This window comes from Tachyglossus aculeatus, chromosome 11 (genome assembly GCF_015852505.1).
Source record: "Tachyglossus aculeatus isolate mTacAcu1 chromosome 11, mTacAcu1.pri, whole genome shotgun sequence".
Classification (NCBI taxonomy): Eukaryota; Metazoa; Chordata; class Mammalia; order Monotremata; family Tachyglossidae; genus Tachyglossus; species Tachyglossus aculeatus.
Genome location: NC_052076.1, coordinates 15,269,367 through 15,292,782, shown reverse-complemented (window position 1 = coordinate 15,292,782; position 23,416 = coordinate 15,269,367). Strand labels below are relative to the sequence as shown.

Genomic DNA, 23,416 nt, shown 5'->3' with positions numbered 1-23,416 from the left:
ATTGATTGATTGTATTTTGTTAGTATGTTTGGTTTTGTTCTCTGTCTCCCCTTTTTAGACTGTGAGCCCACTGTTGGGTAGGGGCTGTCTCTAGATGTTGCCAATTTGTACTTCCCAAGCGCTTAGTACAGTGCTCTGCACATAGTAAGCGCTCAATAAATACGATTGATGATGATGATTTAAGCGCTCAAAGCATCCAACTGACAGGATGACTCTCGGAACCTTTCTCCCCCTCCTCACGAGTGTCGGGGGGTAGGAAGATGGGGGAGCACTTCCGGTTGGAACCGGAAGTGATCCCTGTTGGGACCGGAAGTGCCCCCCGGAATGGCGGTCGGGCGCGGCGCGGGGCGGCGGGTGAACGGGATGGCGTGGGGGGAGGCCCTCCTGGCGGTGGTGGCGGCGGCGGCGCTGGCCTCCGCCTCCCAGGGCGACAGGGAGCCCGTCTACCGGGACTGCGTGCTCAAGTGCGAGCAGCGGAACTGCTCCGGGCTCGCGCTGCGGCACTTCCGGTCCCGCCAGCCAATCTACATGCGCGTGGCAGGTAACCGCCATATCCCTCCGCGAGCCACGCCCCCTGGCGGCGGGACACGCCCCTTCTCCAACAGGCCACGCCCCCTCTTACAAGCCACGCCCCTTCAGCAACCGGCCACGCCTCCTCCGACAGGCCACGCCCCCTTCCAGTAACAGACCACGCCCCTTTCTCCAACAGGCCACGCCCCCTCCCTCCTTCCCCCTCCCCTCAGCACCTGTATAACAATCAATCCATCCATCAATCAATCAATCAATCAATCGTATTTATTGAGCGCTTACTATGTGCAGAGCACTGTACTAAGCGCTTGGGAAGTACAAATGGGCATCACATAGAGACAGTAGTGGGCTCACAGTCTAAAAGGGGGAGACAGAGGACAGAACCAAACATACCAACAAAATAAAATAAGTAGGATAGAAATGTACAAGCAAAATAAATAAATAAATAAATAGAGTAATAAATATGTACAAATATGTAAATATGTAAATAAATACAATCGTATTTATTGAGCGCTTACTGTGTGCAGAGCACTGTACTAAGCGCTTGGGAAGCCCAAGTTGGCAACATCTAGAGACGGTCCCTACCCAACAGTGGGCTTACAGTCTAGAAGGGGGAGACAGACAACAAAACAAAGCGTATTAACAGAATATATGTATACTCAATCATTCATTCAGTCGTATTTATTGAGCGCTTACTGTGTGCAGAGCACTGTACTAAGTGCTTGGGAAGTCCAAGTTGGCAACATATAGAGACAGTCCCTACCCAACAGCGGGCTCACAGTCTAGAAGGGGGAGACAGAGAACAAAACATATTAACAGAATATATGTATATTCAATCATTCATTCAATAGTATTGAGCGCCTACTGTGTGCAGAGCACCGTACTAAGCGCTTGGGAAGTACACGTTGGCTACATAGAGAGACGGTCCCTACCCAACAGCGGGCTCACAGTCTAGAAGGTGGAGACAGAGAACAAAACAAAACATATTAACAGAATATATGTATATTCAATCATTCATTCAATCGTATTTATTGAGCGCTTACATTTTTTTTGATGGCATTTATTAAGTGCTTACTATGTGCAAAGCACTGTTCTAAGCTCTGGGGAAGTTACAAGGCCATCAGGGGGCTCACAGTCTTAATCCCCATTTTACAGATGAGGGAACTGAGGCCCAGAGAAGTGAAGTGACTTGCCCAAAGTCACACAGCTGACGATTGGCAGAGCCGGGATTTGAACCCATGACCTCTGACTGTGTGCAGAGCACTGTACTAAGCGCTTGGGAAGTACACGTTGGCAACATAGAGAGACGGTCCCTACCCAACAGTGGGCTCACAGTCTAGAATGGGGAGACAGAGAACAAAACAAAACATATTAACAGAATATATGTATATTCAATCATTCATTCAATCGTATTTATTGAGCGCTTACTGTGTGCAGAGCACCGTACTAAGCGCTTGGGAAGTACAAGTTGGCAACATCTAGAGACGGTCCCTACCCAACAGCGGGCTCACAGTCTAGAAGGGGGAGACAGAACAAAACATATTAACAGAATATATGTATATTCAATCATTCATTCAGTCGTATTTATTGAGGGCTTACTGTGTGCAGAGTACTGTACTAAGCGCTTGGGAAGTACAAGTTGGCAACATCTAGAGACGATCCCTACCCAACAGTGGGTTCACAGTCTAGAAGGGGGAAAGACAACAAAACAAAACATATTAACAGAATATATGTATATTCATTCATTCAACCGTATTTATTGAGCACTTACTGTGTGCGGAGCACCGTACTAAGCGCTTGGGAAGTACACGTTGGCAACATAGAGAGACGGTCCCTACCCAACAGTGGGCTCACAGTCTAGAAGGGGGAGAGAGAACAAAACATGTTAACAGAATAAAATAAATAGAATAAATATGTACAAGTAAAATGTCAATAGATAGAGTAATAAATATGTACAAACATATATACATATATACAGGTGCTGTGGGGAAGGGAAGGAGGTAAGGCGGGGGGGGATGGAGGGGGAGAGGAAGGAGGGGGCTCAGTGTGGGAAGCCCTCCTGGAGGAGGTGAGCTCTCAGTAGGGCCTTGAAGGGAGGAAGAGAGCTAGCTTGGCGGATGTGTTTATTTATTTTATTTGTACATGTTTATTCTACTATAAACTTATTTTATTTTGTTAATAGGTTTGGTTTTGTTCTTTGTCTCCCCCTTCTAGACTGTGGGCCCACTGTTGGGTAGGGCCCGTCTCTAGATGTTGCCAACCTCGCAGTCTAGAATATATACATATATATGTTTGTACGTATTTATTACTCATTTTATTTGTCCATATTTATTCTATTTATTTTATTTTGTTAATAGGTTTTGTTCTCTGCCTCCCCCTTCTAGTCTGTGAGCCCACTGTTGGGTAGGGCCTGTCTCTAGAGGGTGCCAACCTCACAGTCTAGTATATATACATATATATGTTTGTATGTATTTATTACTCTATTTTATTTGTACATATTTATTCTACGTATTTTATTTTGTTAATATGTTTTGTTTTGTTCTCTGGCTCCTCCTTCTAGACTGTGAGCCCACTGTTGGGTAGGGACCGGCTCTAGATGGTGCCAACCTCACAGTCTAGAATATATATATATATATATATATATATATATATATATATATGTTTGTACGTATTTATTACTCTATTTATTTATTCTATTTGTACATATTCTATTGATTTTATTTTGTTAATAGGTTTGGTTTTGTTCTCTGTCTCCCCCTTCTAGACTGTGAGCCCACTGTTGAGTAGGGACCGTCTCTAGATGTTGCCAACCTCACAGTCTAGAACATATACATATATATGTTTGTACATATTTATTACTCTATTTATTCTATTTGTACATATTCTATTGATTTTATTTTGTTAATAGGTTTTGTTTTGTTGTCTGTCTCCCCCTTCTAGACTGTGAGCCCACTGTTGGGTAGGGACCGTCTCTAGATGTTGCCAACCTCACAGTCTAGAACATATACATATATATGTTTGTACGTATTACTCTATTTTATTTGTCCATATTTATTCTATTTATTTCATTTCGTTAATAGGTTTTGTTGTCTGTCTCCCCCTTCTAGTTTGTGAGCCCACTATTGGGTAGGGCCCGTTTCTAGATGGTGCCAACCTCACGGTCTAGAATATATATATATATATATATATATGTTTGTACGTATTTATTACTCTATTTTATTCTACTTGTCCATATTTATTCTATTTACTTTATTTTGTTTTGTTTGGTTCTCTGTCTCCCTCTTCTAGTCTGTGAACCCACTCTTGGGTAGGGCCCGTCTCTAGATGGTGCCAACCTCACGGTCTAGAATATATACATATATATGTTTGTATGTATTTATTACTCCATTTTATTTGTACATATTTATTCTATTTATTTTATTTTGTTAATAGGTTTTGTTTTGTTCTCTGTCTCCCCCTTCTAGACTGTGAGCCCACTGTTGGGTAGGGACCGTCTCTAAATGTTGCCAACCTCACAGTCTAGAATATATGCATATATATGTTTGTACGTATTTATTACTCATTTTATTTGTCCATATTTATTCTATTTATTTTATTTTGTTAATAGGTTTTGTTCTCTGTCTCCCCCTTCTAGTCTGTGAGCCCACTGTTGGGTAGGGCCCATCTCTAGATGTTGCCAACTTCCCAAGCGCTTAGTACAGTGCTCTGCACACAGTAAGCACTCAATAAATACGATTGAATGAATGAATAAATGAATCCCCATTTTACAGCTGAGGTCACTGAGGCCCAGAGAAGTTAAGTGACTTGCCCAAAGTCACACAGCTGACAAGTGGCAGAGGAGGGATTTGAACGCATGACCTCTGACTCCAAAGCCCAGGCTCTTTCCACTGAGCCACGCTGCTTCCCTATTAAGCGCTTACTATGTGCAAGGCACTGTTCTAAGCGCTGGGGAGGTGACAAGGTGATCAGGTTGTCCCATGGGGGGCTCACAATCTTAATCCCCATTTTACAGATGAGGTGACTGAGGCGCAGAGAAATTAAGTGACTTGCCCAAAGTCACACAGCTGACAATTGGCAGAGTAGGGATTTGAACCCATGACCTCTGACTCCAAAGCCCGGACTCTTTCTACTGAACCATGCCCTTTCTCCTCAGGCCCTGTGGGTCATGCCCCTGCCTCAACATAATAATAATAATAATAATAATAATTAGAATAATAATAGCATTTATTAAGCGCTTACTATGTGCAAAGCACTGGCACACCCCCTCTCCTCGGGCCACGCCCCTTTCTACTCAGTTTCCGTGGGCCATGCCCCCTTCTCCACAGGCCAAAATAATAATAATAATAATAATAATAATAATGGCATTTGTTAAGCGCTTACTATGTGTAAAGCACTGTTCTAAGCGCTGGGGAGGTTCCAAGGTGATCAGGTTGTCCCACGGGGGGGCTCACAGTTTTAATCCCCATTTTACAGATGAGGTCACTGAGGCCCAGTGAAGTTAAGTGCCTTGCCCAAAATCACCCAGCTGACAGTTGGCGGAGCCGGGATTTGAACCCATGACCTCTGACTCCAAAGCTCGTCCTCTTTCCAGTAAGCCACGCTGTATTAGTAATGATAAAAATATTGATGGCATTTGTTAAGCACTTACTATGTGCGAAGCACTGTTCTAAGCGCTGGGGAGGATACAAGGTGATCAGGTTGCCCCACGGGGGGCTCCCAGTCTTCATCCCCATTTTACAGATGAGGGAACTGAGGCCCAGGGAAGTGAAGTGATTTGCCCAAAGGCACACAGAGGACAAGTGGCAGTCAGGATTATGCTGCCAACTTGTACTTCCCAAGCGCTTAGTATAGTGCTCTGCACACAGTAAGCACTCAATAAATATGACAATGAATGAATAAATACAATTGAATGAATGAATGAATGAATTAGAACCCATGACCTCTGGCTCTTTCTACTGAGCCACATTGCTTCCTTAGGCCCACACACCACACCCCTCATTTTCAGGCCCCTCAAACCGACCGTACCTGCTTCTCCTCAGGCACCACAGGTCACACCCCTTCTCCTTAATAATTATAATAATGATGATGGCATTTGTTAAGCACTTACTATGTGCGAAGCACTGTTCTAAGCGCTGGGGAGCATACAAGGTGATCAGGTTGCCCCACGTGGAGCTCACAGTCTTCATCCCCATTTTACAGATGAGGGAACTGAGGCCCAGAGAAGTGAAGTGACTTGCCCAAAGTCACACAGCTGACAAGTGGCAGAGTCAGGATTATGTTGCCAACTTGTATTTCCCAAGCGGTTAGTACAGTGCTCTGCACACATTAAGCACTCAATAAATACGATTGAATGAATGAATACAATTGAATGAATGAATGAATTAGAACCCATGATCTCTGGCTCTTTCTACTGAGCCACATTGCTTCCTTAGGCCCACACACCATGCCCCTCATCAGTCATATTTATTGAGCACTTACTGTGTGCAGAGCACTGTACTAAGCGCTTAAGCCCTCATCTTCAGGCCCCTCAGACTGTGCCCCCTTCTCTTCAGGCACCACAGGTCACACCCTATCACCTCAGGCCCACAGGCCATGCCCCTTCTCCTTAATAATTATAATAACAATAATAATAATAATAATAATAACAATGGCATTTGTTAAGCACTTACTATGTGTGAAGCACTCTTCTAAACGCTGGGGAGGATACAAGGTGATCAGGTTGTCCCACGTGGAGCTCACAGTCTTCATCCCCATTTTACAGATGAGGGAACTGAGGCCTAGAGAAATTAAGTGACTTACACAGCTGACAAGTGGCAGAGCCGGGATTAGAACCCATGACCTCCGGCTCCCAAGCCCAGGCTCTTTCCACCGAACCACGCTGCTTCCTAAGGGCCGCAGGCCCTGCCCCTTCACCTCACGCCCCCTTCTTATTAAATACTATTAATAATGATGGCATTTGTTAAGCACTTACTATGTGCGAAGCACTGTTCTAAACGCTGGGGAGGATACAAGGTGATCAGGTTGTCCCACGTGGAGCTCACAGTCTTCATCCCCATTTTACAGGTGAGGGAACTGAGGCCCAGAGAAGTGACGTGACTTGCCCAAAGTCACCCAGCTGACAAGGGGCAGAGGCGGGATTAGAACCCATGACCTCTGGCCCCCAAACCCGGGCTCTTTCCACTGAGGCACGCTGCTTCCTTAGGCCTGCAGGCCATGCCCCTTCTCCTCAGGCCCGCAGACCACAGCCCCTTCTAAGCAGGTCATGCCCCCTTTTCCTTATTAATAATGATAATGATAATAATAATAATAATAATAATAATGGCATTTGTTAAGCACTTACTATGTGTGGAGCACTGTTCTAAGCACTGGGAAGGACACAAGGTGATCAGGTTGTCCCACATGGAGCTCACAGTCTTCATCCCCGAGGTCATGGGTTCAAACCCCAGCTCTGCCAATTGTCAGCTGTGTGACTCTGGGCAAGTCACTTCACTGGGCCTCAGTTCCCTCATCTGTAAAATGGGGGTGAAGACTGTGAGCCCCCCGAGGGACAACCTGATCACCTTGTAATCTCCCTAGCGCTTAGAACAGTGCTTTGCACATAGTAAGCGCTTAATAAATGCCATCATTATTATTATTATTATTTTCCAGATGAGGGAACTGAGGCCCAGGGACGTGAAGTGACTTGCCCAAAGGTCCAGCACCCAGGCTATGCCCCTTCTGCGTAGGCCCACAGGCCATGCCCCCTTCTCCTTATTAGTAATAATAATAATAATAATAATAATGGCATTTGTTAAACACTTACTATGTGGGAAGCACTCTTCTAAACGCTGGGGAGGATACAAGGTGATCAGGTTGTCCCACGTGGCGCTCACAGTCTTCATCCCCATTTTCCAGATGAGGGAACTGAGGCCCAGGGAAGTGAAGTGACTTGCCCAAAGTCACCCAGCTGATAAGGGGCAGAGGTGGGATTAGAACCCATGACCTCTGGCCCCCAAACCCGAGCTCTTTCCACTGAGGCACGCTGCTTCCTTAGGCCGCAGGCCACGCTCTTTAGTCCAGTGCTCTGCACACAGTAAGCGCTCAATAAATACGATACGATTGATTGATTGATTGATTGCAGGCCCCTCAGGCCACACCCTCTTCTCCTCAGGCACCACGGGCCACTCCCCCTTTGCGGGCCACACCCCCTTCTCCTCATTAGTAATGATAATAATAATAATAATGGTATTTATTAAGCACTTACTATGTGTGCAGCACTCTTTTAATCGCTGGGGAGGATACAAGGTGATCAGGTTGTCCCACGTGGCGCTCACAGTCTTCATCCCCATTTTCCAGATGAGGGAACTGAGGCCCAGGGAAGTGAAGTGACTTGGCCAAAGTCACCCAGCTGACAAGGGGCAGAGGCGGGATTAGAACCCATGACCTCTGGCTCCCTAAACCCAGGCTCTTTCCACTGAGGCACGCTGCTTCCTTAGGGCCGCAGGCCACGCTCCTTAATACAGTGCTCTGCACACAGTAAGCGCTCAATAAATACAATTGATTGATTGATTGATTGCAGGCCCCTCAGGCCACACCCTCTTCTCCTCAGGCACCACGGGCCACTCCCCCTTTGCGGGCCACGCCCCCTTCTCCTCATTAGTAATGATAATAATAATAATAATGGTATTTATTAAGCACTTACTATGTGCGCAGCACTCTTTTAATCGCTGGGGAGGATACAAGGTGATCAGGTTGTCCCACGTGGCGCTCACAGTCTTCATCCCCATTTTCCAGATGAGGGAACTGAGGCCCAGGGAAGTGAAGTGACTTGGCCAAAGTCACCCAGCTGACAAGGGGCAGAGGCGGGATTAGAACCCATGACCTCTGGCTCCCTAAACCCAGGCTCTTTCCACTGAGGCACGCTGCTTCCTTAGGGCCGCAGGCCACGCTCCTTAATACAGTGCTCTGCACACAGTAAGCGCTCAATAAATACAATTGATTGATTGATTGATTGCAGGCCCCTCAGGCCACACCCTCTTCTCCTCAGGCACCACGGGCCACTCCCCCTTTGCGGGCCACGCCCCCTTCTCCTCATTAGTAATGATAATAATAATAATAATGGTATTTATTAAGCACTTACTATGTGCGCAGCACTCTTCTAAGCACTGGGGAGGATACAAGGTGATCAGGTTGTCCCACGTGGCGCTCACAGTCTTCATCCCCATTTTCCAGATGAGGGAACTGAGGCCCAGAGAAGTGAAGTGACTTGCCCAAGGTCACCCAGCTGACAAGTGGCGGAGCAGGGATTAGAACCCATGACCTCTGGCTCCCAAGCCCGCGTGGCTCAGTGGAAAAGAGCCCGGCCTTTGGAGTCAAAGGTCATGGGTTCAAATCCCAGCTCCTCCAACTGTCAGCTGTGTGACTTTGGGCAAGTCACTTCACTTCTCTGGGCCTCAGTTCCCTCATCTGTAAAATGGGGATTAGGGCTGTGAGCCCCACGTGGGGCAACCTGATCACCTTGTAACCCCCCCCAGCGCTTAGAACAGTGCTTTGCACATAGTAAGCACTTAATAAAAATGCCATCATTAAAAAATGCCATCATTTCCAGTGAGGCACGTTGCTTCCGCCATGCCCCCTTTACAGGCACGAGACCCCCCCCGGCCACGCCCCTTCTCCTCAGACCCACAGGCCACGCCCCCTTCTTATTAATAACATTAATAACGATAGCATTTGTTAAGCACTTACTGTGTGCGAAGCACTGTACTAAGCGCTGGGGAGGATACAAGGTGATCAGGTTGGCCCACGTGGCACTCACAGTCTTCATCCCCATTTTCCAGATGAGGGCACTGAGGCCCAGAGAAGTGAAGTGACTTGCCCAGAGTCACCCAGCTGACAAGTGGCAGAGGCGGGATTAGAACCCATGACCTCTGGCTCCCAAGCCCGGGCTCTGTCCACTGAGGCACGCTGCTTCTTTTGGCCCGCAGGCCACTCCCCCTTCTCCTCAGGCCCCACGGGCCACTCCCCCTTCGCGGGCCACGCCCCCTTCTCATCATCATCATCATCATCATCAATTGTATTTATTGAGCGCTTACTGTGTGCAGAGCACTGTACTAAGCGCTTGGGAAGTACAAATTGGCAACATATAGAGACAGTCCCTACCCAACAGTGGGCTCACAGTCTAAAAGGGGGAGACAAAACCAAACATACTACAAAATAAAATAGAATCCATATGTACAAGTAAAATAAATAAATAGAGTAATAAATATGTACAAACATATATACATATATACAGGTGCTGTGGGGAAGGGAAGGAGGTAAGATGGGGGGAATGGAGAGGGGGACGAGGGGGAGAGGAAGGAAGGGGCTCAGTCTCCTTATTAGTAATAATAATAATAATAATGTTGGTATTTTTTAAGCACTTACTATGTGCCAAGCACCTTTCTAAGCGCTGGGGGGGAATACAAGGCGATCAGGTTGTCCCGCGTGGAGCTCACAGTCTTCATCCCCATTTTCCAGATGAGGGCACTGAGGCCCAGAAAAGTGGCGTGACCTGCCCAAAGTCACCCAGCTGACAAGTGGCAGAGCCGGGATTAGAACCCATGACCTCTGGCTCCCAAGCCCGAGCCCTTTCCACTGAGCCACACTGCCTCCTTAAACCCACAGGCCACGCCCCTCATTTTCAATCAATCAATCAATCGTATTTATTGAGCGCTTACTGTGTGCAGAGCACTGTACTGAGCGCTTGGGAAGTACAAGTTGGCAACATATAGAGACAGTCCCTACCCAACAGTGGGCTCACAATCTAAAAGGCCCCTCAGGCCGTGCCCCCTTCTCCTGAGGCCCCGCCCCAGGCCCCGGCTCCCCTCATCTGGCCCTTAGTGGCCCCATTTTTCATTTTATAATAATAGTATTTGTTAAATATTTACTATATTAATAATAATAATAATAATAATAATGGCATTTGTTAAGCACTTACTATGTGCAAAGCACTGTTCTAAGCGCTGGGGGGGAATACAGTGTGATCAAGTTGTCCCACGTGGGGCTCACAGTCTTCATCCCCGTTTTTACAGATGAGGTAACTGAGGCTCAGAGAAGCTAAGTGACTTGCCCAAGGTCACACAGCAGACTTGTGGTGGAGCCGGGATTCGAACCCACGACCTCTGACTCCTAAGCCCGGGCTCTTTCCACTGAGCCACGCTGCTTCTCCAAGCATTGTTATAAGCACTGGGGTAATAATAATAATAATGATGGTATTTTTTAAGTGCTTACTATGTGCCACGCACTGTTCTAAGCACTGGGGGGGGGGGGGGGGATACAAGGTCATCAGGGTTGTCCCACGTGGGGCTCACAGTCTTAATCCCCATTTTACAGATGAGGGAACTGAGGCACAGAGAATTGAAGTGACTTGCCCAAAGTCGCACAGCTGACAAGTGGTGGAGCCGGGATTAGAACCCACGACCTCTGACTCCCAAGCCCGGGCTCTTGCCACTGAGCCACGCTGCTTCTCTGGCATTTATTAAGCGGTTACTATGAGCAAATAATAATAATAATAATAATAATAATAATAATAATAATAATAATAATAATAATAATGTTGGCATTTGTTAAGCGCTTATTATGTGCAAAGCACTGTTCTAAGCGCTGGGGGGGATACAAAGTGATCAGGTTGTCCCATGTGGGGTTCACAGTCTTAATCCCCATTTTACAGATGAGGTAACTGAGGCTCAGAGAAATTAAGTGACTTGCCCAAGGTCACACAGCAGATGTGTGGCAGAGGTGGGATTCGAACCCATGACCAATTGCTGGGGTAGATACAGGAACAGATACAGAGAAGCAGTGTGGTTCAATGGTAAGGGCCCGATCTTGGGAGTCAGAGGTCATGGGTTCCAATCCCGGCTCTGCCGCTTGTCAGCTGTGTGACTTTGGGCAAGTCACTTCACTTCCCTGTTACTCAGTTACCTCATCTGTGAAATGGGGATTAACACTGTGAGCCCCACGTGGGACTACCTTATCACCTTGAATCCCCCCCAGCGCTTAGAACAGTGCTTTGCACATAGTAAGCGCTTAACAAATACCATTATTATTATTATTATTATTACAAGGTAATCAAGTTGTTCCACGTGGGGCTCACAGACTTAGTCCCCATTTTACAGATGATGTAACTGAGGCAGAGAGAAGTTGAGTAATAATAATAATAATGATGATGGTATTTGTTGAGCGCTTACTATGTGCTGGGCACTGTACTAAGCGCTGGGGGGGATACAAGCAAATTGGGTCGGACACAGTCCCCGTCCCACGTGGGCCACACAGTGTCAAATCCCCATTTTACAAATGAGGTAACTGAGGCACAGAAAAGAGAAGTGATTTACCAAAGGTCATACAGCAGACAAGTGGCGGAGCTGGGATTAGAACCCAGGTCCTTCTCACTCCCAGGCCTGTCCTATAATAATAATAATAATAATAATAATAATAATAATGGCATTTATTAAGCGCTTACTATGGGCAAAGCACTGTTCTAAGCGCTGGGGAGGTTACAAGGTGATCAGGTTGTCCCGCGGGGGGCTCACAGTCTTCATCCCCATTTTCCAGATGAGGGAACTGAGGCCCAGAGAAGTGAAGTGACTTGCCCAAAGTCACACAGCTGGCAATTGGCAGAGCTGGGATTTGAACCCATGCCCTTTGGACTCCAAAGCCCGGGCTCTTTTCCACTGAGCCACGCTGCTAATAATAACAGTAATTATTATGATGATGACATTTGTTAAGGGCTTACTCTGTGCTAGGCCCTGTACTAGAAGCAGCGTGGCTCAGTGGAAAGAGCCTGGGCTTTGGAGTCAGAGGTCATGGGTTCAAATCCCGGCTCCGCTAACTGTCAGCTGTGTGACTTTGGGCAAGTCACTTCTCTGTGCCTCAGTTCCCTCATCTGTAAAATGGGGATTAAAAAACTGTGAGCCCCCCATGGGACAACCTGATCACCTTGTAACCTCTCCAGCGCTTAGAACAGTGCTTGGCACATAGTAAGTGCTTAATAAATGCCATTATTATTATTATTATTATTATAGGACAGGCCTGGGAGTGAGAAGGACCTGGGTTCTAATCCCAGCTCCGCCACCTGTCTGCTGTATGACCTTTGGTAACTCACTTCACTTTTCTGTGCCTCAGTTACCTCATTTGTAAAATGGGGATTTGACACTGTGTGGCCCATGTGGGACGGGGACTGTGTCTGATCCAATTTGCTTGTATCCCCCCCCCCAGCGCTTAGTACAGTACCCAGCACATAGTAAGCGCTCAACAAATACTATCATTATTATTACTATTATTATTACTCAACTTCTCTGTGCCTCAGTTCCCTCATCTGTAAAATGGGGATTAAAAAACTGTGAGCCCCCCCGTGGGACAACCTGATCACCTTGTAACCTCTCCAGCGCTTAGAACAGTGCTTTGCACATAGTAAGCGCTTAATAAATGCCATCATTATTATTATTACTAAATGCTGGGGTGAATACAAGCAAATTGGGTTGGACACAGTCCCTGTCCCACATGGGGCTCGCAGTCAATCAATCGTATTTATTGAGCGCTTACTGTGTGCAGAGCACTGTACTAAGCGCTTGGGCAGTCCAAGTTGGCAACATATAGAGACGGTCCCTACCCAACCGTGGGCTCACAGCCTCAATCCCCATTTTCCAGGTGAGGTAACTGAGGCCCAGAGAAGTGAAGTGGCTTGCCCGAGGTCACCCAGCAGGCAAGCGGCAGAGCCGGGATTAGAACCCATGACCTTCCGATGCCCAGGCCCGTGCTCTGTCCACTACACCAAGCTGTCCCTCCCAGCCCCACGTCACCGAGGGAACAGCCCGGTCCGGAGGAGGTCCAAGAACTCTCGACTGTGAGCCCGCTGTTGGGTAGGGACCGTCTCTATATGTTGCCAACTTGGACTTCCCAAGCGCTTAGTACAGTGCTCTGCACTCGGTAAGCACTCAATAAATACGATTGAATGAATGAACGAACTGGGTTTTAGGGACGTGTTCCGATGAACTCTCCTTTCCAGGCTGGACCTGCCGGGATGACTGCCTGTACGACTGCATGTGGCTGACGGTCGGCCTCTACCTCCGGGACGGCTACGGCGTGCCTCAGTTCCACGGCAAGGTGAGTCAATCAATCAATCAATCGTATGTATTGAGCGCTTACTGTGTGCAGAGCACTGTACTAAGCGCTTGGGAAGTCCAAGTCGGCAACATATAGAGACGGTCCCTACCCAACAGTGGGCTCACGGTCTAAAAGGGGGAGACAGAACAGTACTAACCGCCGGGATGGATACAAGCACATGGGGCTGGACACAGACCCTGTCCCCCGGGGGGCTCGCTGTCTCGAGCCCCGTTTTACGGATGAGGAAACTGAGGCCCAGAGAAGTGAAGTGACTTACCCAGGGTCACACAGCAGACAAGTGGCAGAGCCGGGATCAGGACCCATAATCTTCTCTTGATTCCCAGGCCTGCTCCCTAACCCCTACGCCTTGCTGCTTCTCTAATCCCAGCTTTGCCACTGGCCTGATTTGGGGAAGGCCCTTAATCAATCAATCAATCAGTCGTATTTATTGAGTGCTTACTGTGTGCAGGGCACTGTACTAAGCGCTTGGGAAGTCCAAGCTGGCAGTCCCTACCGAAAAGTGGGCTCACAGTCTAAAAGGGGGAGACAGAACAAAACCAAACGTACTAACAAAATAAAATAAATAGAATAGATATGCACAAGTAAAATAAACAGAGTAATAAATATGTACATACATATATACAGGTGCTGTGGGGAAGGGAAGGAGGTAAGATCCTTAACCACTCAGGCCCTCAATTTCCTCATCTGTAAAATGGGGATCAAGTTCCGGCATTCCCTATCCTAGAGGTGGTGTGCAGGAGGGACGGTGTCGGCGCTCATTCCCTGTGTCCGCCCCGGTGCTGAGCACATAGTAAATGCTGAATAAATCATCATCATCATCAATCGTATTTATTGAGCGCTTACTGTGTGCAGAGCACTGTACTAAGCGCTTGGGAAGTACAAATTGGCAACATACAGAGACAGTCCCTACCCAACAGTGGGCTCACAGTCTAAAAGAGGGAGACAAAACCAAACATACTAATAAAATAAAATAAATAAATGCCGCAATGAACTAACTAGGAAAATCCAAATACCCAAATAGCCACTCTGAAGGAAGGCAGAGGACCCTAAGGAGTTGGAGGGTAGGTTGGGGATGATGAGGGTGGCATTTGTTAAGCGCTTACTATGTGCAAAGCACTGTTCTAAGCGATTATCCACGGATTTCATTTATCCAGCGTTCCCTCGGCCTCGTGGTTGGTCATTGAGGATCGATCGTACTTTCCGGCGGAGGAAAGGCCAGGGGTGGAGAGGGCAGGTAGATCCCGCCTCCTCCACTGATCAGCTGAGTGACTTTGGACAAGTCACTTGACTTCTCTGTGCCTCAGTTGCCTCATCTGCCAAATGGGGATTAAGACTGTGAGCCCCACGTGGGACAACCTTGTACCTACCCCAGCGCTTAGAACAGTGCTCGGCAGATAGTAAGCGCTTAACAAATACCATCCTTATTGTTATTATTATTATTCTTATCCCGCCGTGTCCCCGTAACCTGTGTCTCCCTTCCTTCCTTCCTTCCCAGTGGCCCTTCTCCCGGTTCCTGTTCTTCCAGGAGCCTGCCTCGGCCTTGGCCTCCTTCTTCAACGGCCTTGCCAACTTGGTCATGCTAAGTCGCTACCGCACCGCCGTGCCCGCCGCCTCCCCCATGTACCCCACCTGCGTAGCCTTCGCCTCGGTATGTGGGTGGGCCACCCCCTGCCCCCCGACGCTCCTCCGTCCCCCACCCCATTCCCGGCTCCCTAGCGCTTGGCTGCAAGGATGCACGAGTTCGGATTCCGGGGTGGGGGGCAAACGGGGAGGGATAACGGTCCCAAGAGGAAGAGCGGACGGAGTTGGGGGAGTCGGTTCTGAGGAGGAAAAAGCCCAACATCAACAAGTGGGGGGTCATACGCCGACCCTAGTCGTCGTCCGCGCCCACCGAACAGACCTTAACTGCCGCAAGAGAACGGTGAGTGAGACCTAAGGAAGAACTTTCCAACTGCCGTGGGGGGCTGAGCCCCATGTGGGACAACCTTGTGACCTCCCCAGCGCTTAGAACAGCGCTTTGCACATAGTAAGCGCTTAACAAATGCCATTATTATTATTATAAATACGATTGAGTGAATGAATGAATGAAATTCAGGGCACGTAGGACACCCAGGACATCCACAAGCTCAAGCGTGCTCCACTCAGGACACGTTTCACCCAGACCACCTAGGTTTACAGCTCAGGTCCGTCCCACCCACTGACCCCTCTTAGGACGGGGTTCATTCATTCATTATTCATTCAGTCGTCTTTACTGAGCGCTTACTGTATGCAGAGCACTGTACTAAGCGCTTGGAAAGTGCCTTACAACAATAAACAGCAGCATTCCAGCAGCGTGGCTCAGAGAAGCAGCGTGGCTCGATGGGAAGAGCCCGGGCTTTGGAGTCAGAAGCTCATGGGTTCAAATCCCGGCTCCACCAATTGTCAGCCGGGTGACTTTGGGCAAGTCACTCCACTTCTCTGGGCCTCAGTTGCCTCATCTGTAAAATGGGGATTAAGACTGTGAACCCCCACGTGGGACAACCTGATCACCTTGTAACCTCCCCAGTGCTTAGAACAGTGCTATGCAAATAGTAAGCGCTTAATAAATGCCATCATCATTATTATTATTATTATTCCCTGCCCACAATGAGCTGACTATCTGGAGGGGAGAGTCAGACATCAACACAAATAAATAAATGACAGGTATATACATAAGTGCTGTGGGGGTGGGAGGGGGGAATCAATCAGTCAATCAATCATATTTATTGAGCGCTTACTATGTGCAGAGCACTGTACTAAGCGCTTGGGAAGTACAAATTGGCAACATATAGAGACAGTCCCTACCCAACAGTGGGCTCACAGTCTAAAAGGGGGGAAGAAGTGGGGAAGAACAAAGGGAGCAAGTTAGGGTGGCACAGAGGGAGTGGGAGAAGAGGAAAAGGGGGCAGCCTCTAGTCTGGGAAGGCCCCATGGAGGAGATGTGCCTTCAAGAAGGCTTTGAAGGCGGGGGAGAGTAATTTTCTGTTGGATTTGAGGAGGGAGGGCATGCCAGGATTAGGGGCCGCTTTAGGTTTCCATTTGGGTGTTTTGCCCTGCATCCCCTTCCCCACCCTCATCACCTTGGTGTGGCAACGACGGCATCTGTGACACCGTCGTTACCTTGTTTCTCTCTGTCCCGGGCACAGTCCAGCCCGCCCGCGGGCCTAGAGCTGCCCTTTGCCCATTCCCGCTGAAAACACATCGTCCCCTCCCCAGCTGAGGATGTGGGAGCTATTTTTCCTCCAGACGAGGAGGCTGAGGGCAGGCTGCGAGTGTCCACGGGGCCCTTGTCAAGCTTGCCAAGGCCTGAACCGGCTTTGCCCCGCGTTTGCCCGGGGGCAGGGGGAAGGATGAGATGACCCTGAGAGGTCGGGGACCCCGTGCCCCTCCTCCGCCGCCGCCAGTCAAAGCGGTGTGCCGGGCTGGGCCCCTGTGGCCCGCTCTTGACCGCTGAGTTATTAATAACCGCCGGTCTCCGGCAGGGAGATCTGGCAGCTCCCTGGGCCCCATTTTAGCGCCTGGGAATTTCTGACTTCCTTCTGCTGCGGCGGGATTCCCGCGAGTTGGTTCTGCCATTGGCGGCTCCTGGCTTCGGAGTTCCCGTGCCCCACCTGAAACAGTCCCCGCTCCCACCCTGTTCCCCACACTCCCACGCCGCCTCCCAACTCCTGTTTCCTACCCTCCCCGACAACGTGGGAGTGGGGGATTCGAACCCAGAGCTGGGGCAGCTTCTTCCCAAGGGGGCCCAGCTATCTGGTCTCCTGCTGCGCTAGGGCTGACACTATGCCCCATCCTACCCCTGCTTAGCCCCCCCTTCAACCTCCTGCCGTGGCAAGCTGGGGGCCCAGGGAGCTGCCAGATCTAGCCTAACTCCCTCCTAGCCTCCAGACCTCCACTCTCCCCTCAGGCACCAAGCCCCCGGGCTTTGGAGTCAGAGGTCATGGGTTCAAATCCTGGCTCTGCCAATTGCCAGCTGTGTGACTTTGGGCAAGTCACTGAACTTCTCTGTGCCTCAGTTCCACCATCTGTAAAATGGGGATGAAGACTGTAAGCCCCCCGTGGGACAGCCTGATCACCTTGTAACCTCCCTAGCGCTTAGAACAGTGCTTTGCACATACTAAGTGCTTAATAAATGCCATTATTATCTTTTAGACTGTGAGCCCACTGTTGGGTAGGGACTGTCTCTATGTGTTGCCAATTTGTACTTCCCAAACGCTTAGTACAGTGCTCTGCACATAGTAAGCGCTCAATAAATACGATTGATGATGATGATGATGATGATGAGGCTCTCTGGTGCCCCTTGGCTGGGCAACCCACCTGCTGCTAAGTGGCCACCAGACCAGGCCGACAGACAGTCATCAGAGCCTCCCCTCCCCTGCAGGAATGAAATTCCAAAGTCATCGGTTCCCCAAACTGGAGAGTTATCTCATCCCGGCTCCGCCGCTCGTCTGCTGTGTGACCTCGGGCAAGCCGCTTAACGTCTCTGTGCCTCAATTCCCTCATCTGTAAAATGGGGATTAAGGCTGTGAGCCCTATGTGGGACAGGGACCGTATCCAACCTGATTATCTTGTATCTACCCCAGTGCTTAGTACAGTGCCCGGCACAGAGTAAGTGCTTAACAAATACTATTATTATTATTAAAAATACCATGATTATTAATGTTGTCCACTTAGCTGTGTGACTTTGGGCAAGTCACTTAACTTCTCTGTGCCTCATTTCCCTCATCCGTAAAACGGGGATGAAGACTGTGAGCCCCACGTGGGACAACCTGATCACCTTGTATCCCCCCCAGGGCTTAGAACAGCGTTTCAAACATAGTAAGCGCTTATCAAATGCCATTATTATCATTTATTTATTATCCTTGTATCCCCCCCCCAGTGCTTAGAATAGCGTTTCAAACATAGTAAGCGCTTATCAAATGCCATTATTATTATTTATTTATTATCCAACCCCTTGGCTCCATGCAGGGTTGACCCACCCTCCTCTGTGGCAGTGAGCTGGTTGCACGGTTCTCAACAAATTTTTTGGGAGAGGCACCCAGCTACCTTCCCACCACCCTTCCCTAGTCCTGGGGCTCCTACTTTGGGCCTGGGGCCAACCCTTACACCCCTGCACCCCCTCGCTCTTTACCCCTACCCTCCTGAACACCCCAGATTAGGACCACCAGGCCCCAGAGGTTCCCCCTATTTCAGATCTGAGTCTTCGCTTTCTCCCGGGCTGCCTGGCCTTCCAGCCCCAGCCTCTTTGATATAATCTGAAGAGGCGATAATCGGGACTCCTTCAGCCCCTGGCTGGACCTTGGGTTTGCATCTGGTGCCATCATCATCATCATCGATGGTATTTATTAAGCGCTTTCTAAGTGCCAAGTACTGTACTAAGCACTTGGGAGAATACCATACAACAGAGTTGGTAGGCAGGTCTCCTGCCCACTGAGCCCTGTGGGCCCTGCCCTGTGCAGCCTTTTTTTGTCGGCTGGCATTGCTCGACTCTCCCCCCGGGCCCTGGCTGTGCTGCTCCCTATCCCTGCCCCTCTCCTCAGGGCATCCGGCCTCCTTCCAGGTTGGTCAGGCCCAGCGGGGACATTCCGGTCGGCCTGAGGAATGTGGACAAATCACTTCCCTGTGCCTCGGTTACCTCATCTGTAAAATGGGGATTGAGCCCGGGAGCCCCATGTGGGACAAGGGATTGTGTCCAACTCGGTTCGCTTGTAAAAATAATGACGATGGTACTATGTGCAAAGCACTGTTCTAAGCGCTGGGGAGGTTACGAGGTGATCAGGTTGTCCCACGGGTGGGGGGGGGCGCTCACAGTTTTAATCCCCATTTTCCAGATGAGGGAACTGAGGCACAGAGAAGTGAAGTGACTTGCCCAAAGTCACGCAGCTGACAATTGGCGGAGCCGGGATTTGGAACCATGACCTCTGACTCCAAAGCCCGGGCTCTTTCCACTGAGCCACGCTGCTTCTCACTCAGTACAGTGCCTGGCACATAGTAAGTGCCCAACAAATACTGTAATTATTGATTATTATTATCCATCCGCCCTCTCCTGAGCCACGGAGCCCACGGCCCAAACCACCCCTGTCCTCCCGGGCTGAGGTCCCCGGCCCCAGCGGGGCGGGACGGGACTAGAAGACGAGACCGGCTGTTGGTTTAAAGACAGGGTCACGCGGAGACGCCACCGACTGCGCGATCAGAGGGCCCCCTGCCTCTCTCATAATAATGATGGCATTTGTTAAGCGCTTACTATGTGCAAAGCACTGTTCTAAGCACTGGGGGGATACAAGGTGATCAGGTTGTCCCACATGGGGCTTACAGTCATCATCCCCATTTTACAGGTGAGGTAACTGAGGCTCCGAGAAGTTAAGTGACTTGCCCAAGGTCACACAGCAGACGCGTGGCGGAGCTGGGACTCGAACCCATGACCTCTGACTCCAAAGCCCGTGCTCTTGCCACTGAACCACGCTGCTTCTCATGTCTTCTTCCTTCAGCCTAGATTGGGGTGCAGGGCCAGGGACCCCAGCCCGTTTCTTCCCTGGCCCCCCCGAGCTCCACTCAGGGCGGGCAGGACCAAGAGGCTACCCATCTGCACTTGTTCCCCTAGCCCATCCACTCCCTGTCCATCCCTCTACCGCCCTTCCTGCCCCGGGCCCATCTGGGGAGACCCCCAAGCTAGAAGAAATAATCATCATCATCACCATCAATCGTATTTATTGAGCATTTACTGTGTGCAGAGCACTGTACTAAGCGCTTGGGAAGTCCAAGTTGGCAACATATAGAGATAATAATACTGAAGGTATTTGCTAAGCGCTTACTATGTGCCAAGCGCTGTTCTAAGCCGCGGGGTAGACACAGGGTAATCAGGTTGTCCCATGTGGGGCTCCCACTCGTCATCCCCATTTTACAGATGGGGCCCAGAGGAGGGAAGTGACTTGCCCAGAGTCACACAGCTGATAAGTGGCGGAGCCGGGATTAGAACCCACGGCCTCTGACCCCCAAGCCCGGGCTCCTTCCGCTAAGCCACGCTGCTTCTCTATGCGTGGCACGTGGTGAGCCCCCAACCCCTCCCTCCTCGTCCACACCGGTGGAGTGTAGACCAGTCACATCTCTCCTCCCGCCCCCGCAGCCCCATTCCCCTCGCTCCCTCCTGGCTGGAAGAATTTTGGCTCTTTCCCAGAGATCCCGGGACCGTTTCGGCCCTGGAGAGATTAGGCAGGCCCGACCCCACCACCCCCGCGTCCCGGTTTGGGGATGAAGGAGGGGACTGGCAGGGCAGAGCCGTCCCTCCGCCTCCCTCGACCCCCCCAGTGATGGCTCCCTTCGCCCCGACAGGTCTCTCTTAACGCCTGGTTCTGGTCAACGGTGTTTCACACGCGGGACACCAGTCTGACCGAGGTGAGGCCTCTCTCCACCCCCCCGTCACTGCTCGGCCTCTAAGCAGCCCCCCGCGCCCCAGACGACAAGCGGGTCCGCCTCTAATCTCGAAACCCCCCTCTCCACAGAAAATGGATTACTTCTGCGCCTCGGCCGTGATCCTGCACTCCGTCTACCTGTGCTGCGTGAGGTGAGCTGGACCCACGGGGCGGGATGGGGGGACAGGGTCAGAGAGGAGACGGCCGGCCGGGGGGACCACGAGGGTCTCCCCGGGCCCCGGGCCGGTTCTGCCCCCAGGACCCTGGGGCTCCGGAGGCCGGCCCTGGCCAGCGCTTTCGGGGGCGTCCTGCTGCTGCTGTTAGCCGGGCACGTGACGTACCTGACCCTCGTCCGCTTCGACTACGGCTACAACATGGCAGCCAACGTGGGCTTCGGTGAGGCCGGGCGCGCGTGGGGCCGGGGGGCAGGCGGGAACACACATGTCAGTCGTCGTATTTATGGAGCGCTTACCGTGCTGCGTGCAGAGAAGCAGCGTGGCTCGGTGGAAAGAGCGCGGGCTTTGGAGTCAGAAGTCACGGGTTCAGATCCCCGCTCCGCCAATTCAATCAATCATATTTGTTGAGCGCTTACTGTGTGCAGAGCACTGTACTAAGCGCTTGGGAAGTCCAAGTTGGCAACCTATAGAGGCAGTCCCTACCCAACAGCGGGCTCACGGTCTAAAAGGGGGAGACAGAGATAAAAAAAACCCAAACATACTAACAAAATAAAATAAATAGGATATGTACAAGTAAAATAAATAGAGTAATAGATATGTACAAACATATATACATAGATACAGGTGCTGTGGGGAAGGGAAGGAGGTAAGATGGGGGGGACGGAGAGGGGGACGAGGGGGAGAGGAAGGAAGGGGCTCAGTGTGGGAAGGCCTCCTGGAGGAGGTGAGCTCTCAGCAGGGCCTTGAAGGGAGGAAGAGAGCTAACTGTCAGCCAGTTGTCAGCTGTGTGACTTTGGGCAAGTCACTTCACGTCTCTGGGCCTCAGTTACCTCATCTGGAAGTCTGTGAGCCCCACGTGGGACAACCTGATCGTCTGGTAACCTCCCCAGCGCTCAGAACAGCGCTTTGCACATAGTAAGCGTTTAATAAACGCCATCGTTATTATTATTACTAAGCACTAGGATCAGTACTATACAACAATAAACAGATACATCCGCTGTCCTCAACAAGCTTCACAGTGTAGAGGAGGAGACAGACATTAATATACATAAATTGGTGACAGATATGGAGGTAAGTGCTGTGGGGTTGGGAGGCGGGGTGAATAAAGGGAGCAGGTCAGGGTGATAATAATAATAATAATAATAATAATAATGGCTTTTGTTAAGTGCTTACTATGTGCAAAGCACTATTCTAAGCGCCGGGGAGGACACAAGGTCATCAGGTTGTCCCACGTGGGGCTCACAGTCTTTATCCCCATTTTCTAGATGAGGGAAATGAGGCATAGAGAAGTGAAGCGACTTGCCCCAAGTCACCCAGCTGACAAGTGGCAGAGCCGGGATTAGAACCCACGACCTCTGACTCCCAAGCCCGGGCTCTGTCCACTGAGGCACGCCGTGGCAGAGGAGGAGAGAAGGGTTTAGTTAGGGAAGGCCTCTTGGAGGAGGTGAGTGTGTTGGTGCATGTCTGCGCACCGCGGCACGTCCCTGCCGCCCCCAGGCCTGGTGAATCTGGTGTGGTGGCTGGGCTGGTGCCTGAGGAACGTCCCGCGCCTGCCCCACGTGTGGAAGTGCGCCGTGGTGATGGTGCTGCTGCAGGGGCTGGCCCTGTTGGAGCTGCTCGATTTCCCGCCCATCTTCTGGGTCCTGGACGCTCACGCGCTGTGGCACATCAGCACCATCCCCGTCCACGTGCTCTTCTACAGGTCAGCCCGGGCCGGGGGGCGGGGGGCTCCGCGGCCTAGCGGGAAGGGGCCCAGCCCGTGGCCCTCACTCTCTCCCTCCCTCCCTCCCCGCAGCTTCCTGGTGGACGACAGCCTGTACCTGCTCAGGGCAACCGAAGAGGGACTGAAGATGGACTGACGGGGCCTTGGCCGGAGCCCTTCCTCCCCTGCGGCCGCGCCCGGGCCCCGACGCCTGGGTTCCCTTTGGCTTCCTGACGTCGGACTACGGAGGCCGCCGTTCCCCCTCGACCCCCGACTGCCTCCCAGGGAAGACCCCCTCTCTGACCCCCTCTATGCCTTCGTGACGCTTCCGACTTCATCCGTGACCCGCCGACACCGGACTAAAGCCCGGGTCGGAAGAGGCCGGGGGACTTTTGGGGATTCGCGCAAACTCCTCTGCAGGCTTCCTCTGTGCTCTGCCTCCC

General features: G+C 50.6%; 1 protein-coding gene across 4 annotated transcripts; it reads left to right on the top strand.

The window, feature by feature from the left end:
• Positions 1-358: 358 nt before the first annotated feature.
• PGAP3 (post-GPI attachment to proteins phospholipase 3) lies at positions 359-23,227 on the top strand. 4 transcript variants are annotated; one of them, XM_038753651.1, is made up of 8 exons: positions 359-541; positions 13,550-13,647; positions 15,164-15,316; positions 21,016-21,078; positions 21,186-21,247; positions 21,420-21,491; positions 22,769-22,973; positions 23,067-23,227. In XM_038753651.1, the coding sequence occupies exons 1-8, from the start codon at positions 364-366 to the stop codon at positions 23,205-23,207; spliced, it is 972 nt and encodes a 323-aa protein (XP_038609579.1). In that variant the 5' UTR covers positions 359-363; the 3' UTR covers positions 23,208-23,227. The 4 variants fall into 4 exon arrangements, with proteins under 4 accessions (XP_038609579.1, XP_038609580.1, XP_038609581.1 ...); XM_038753652.1 differs by having other exon boundaries at positions 21,355-21,491; positions 23,067-23,205; XM_038753653.1 differs by lacking the exon at positions 15,164-15,316.
• Positions 23,228-23,416: the final 189 nt, after the last annotated feature.

Excerpts from the sequence above, each read along its gene's own strand:
- PGAP3 (XM_038753651.1), top strand. The coding sequence starts at position 364 with ATGGCGTGGGGGGAGGCCCTCCTGGCGGTGGTGGCGGCGGCGGCGCTG. Across the intron at positions 542-13,549 it reads AATCTACATGCGCGTGGCAG|GCTGGACCTGCCGGGATGAC; the intron begins GTAACCGCCATA and ends TCTCCTTTCCAG. Across the intron at positions 13,648-15,163 it reads TGCCTCAGTTCCACGGCAAG|TGGCCCTTCTCCCGGTTCCT; the intron begins GTGAGTCAATCA and ends CTTCCTTCCCAG.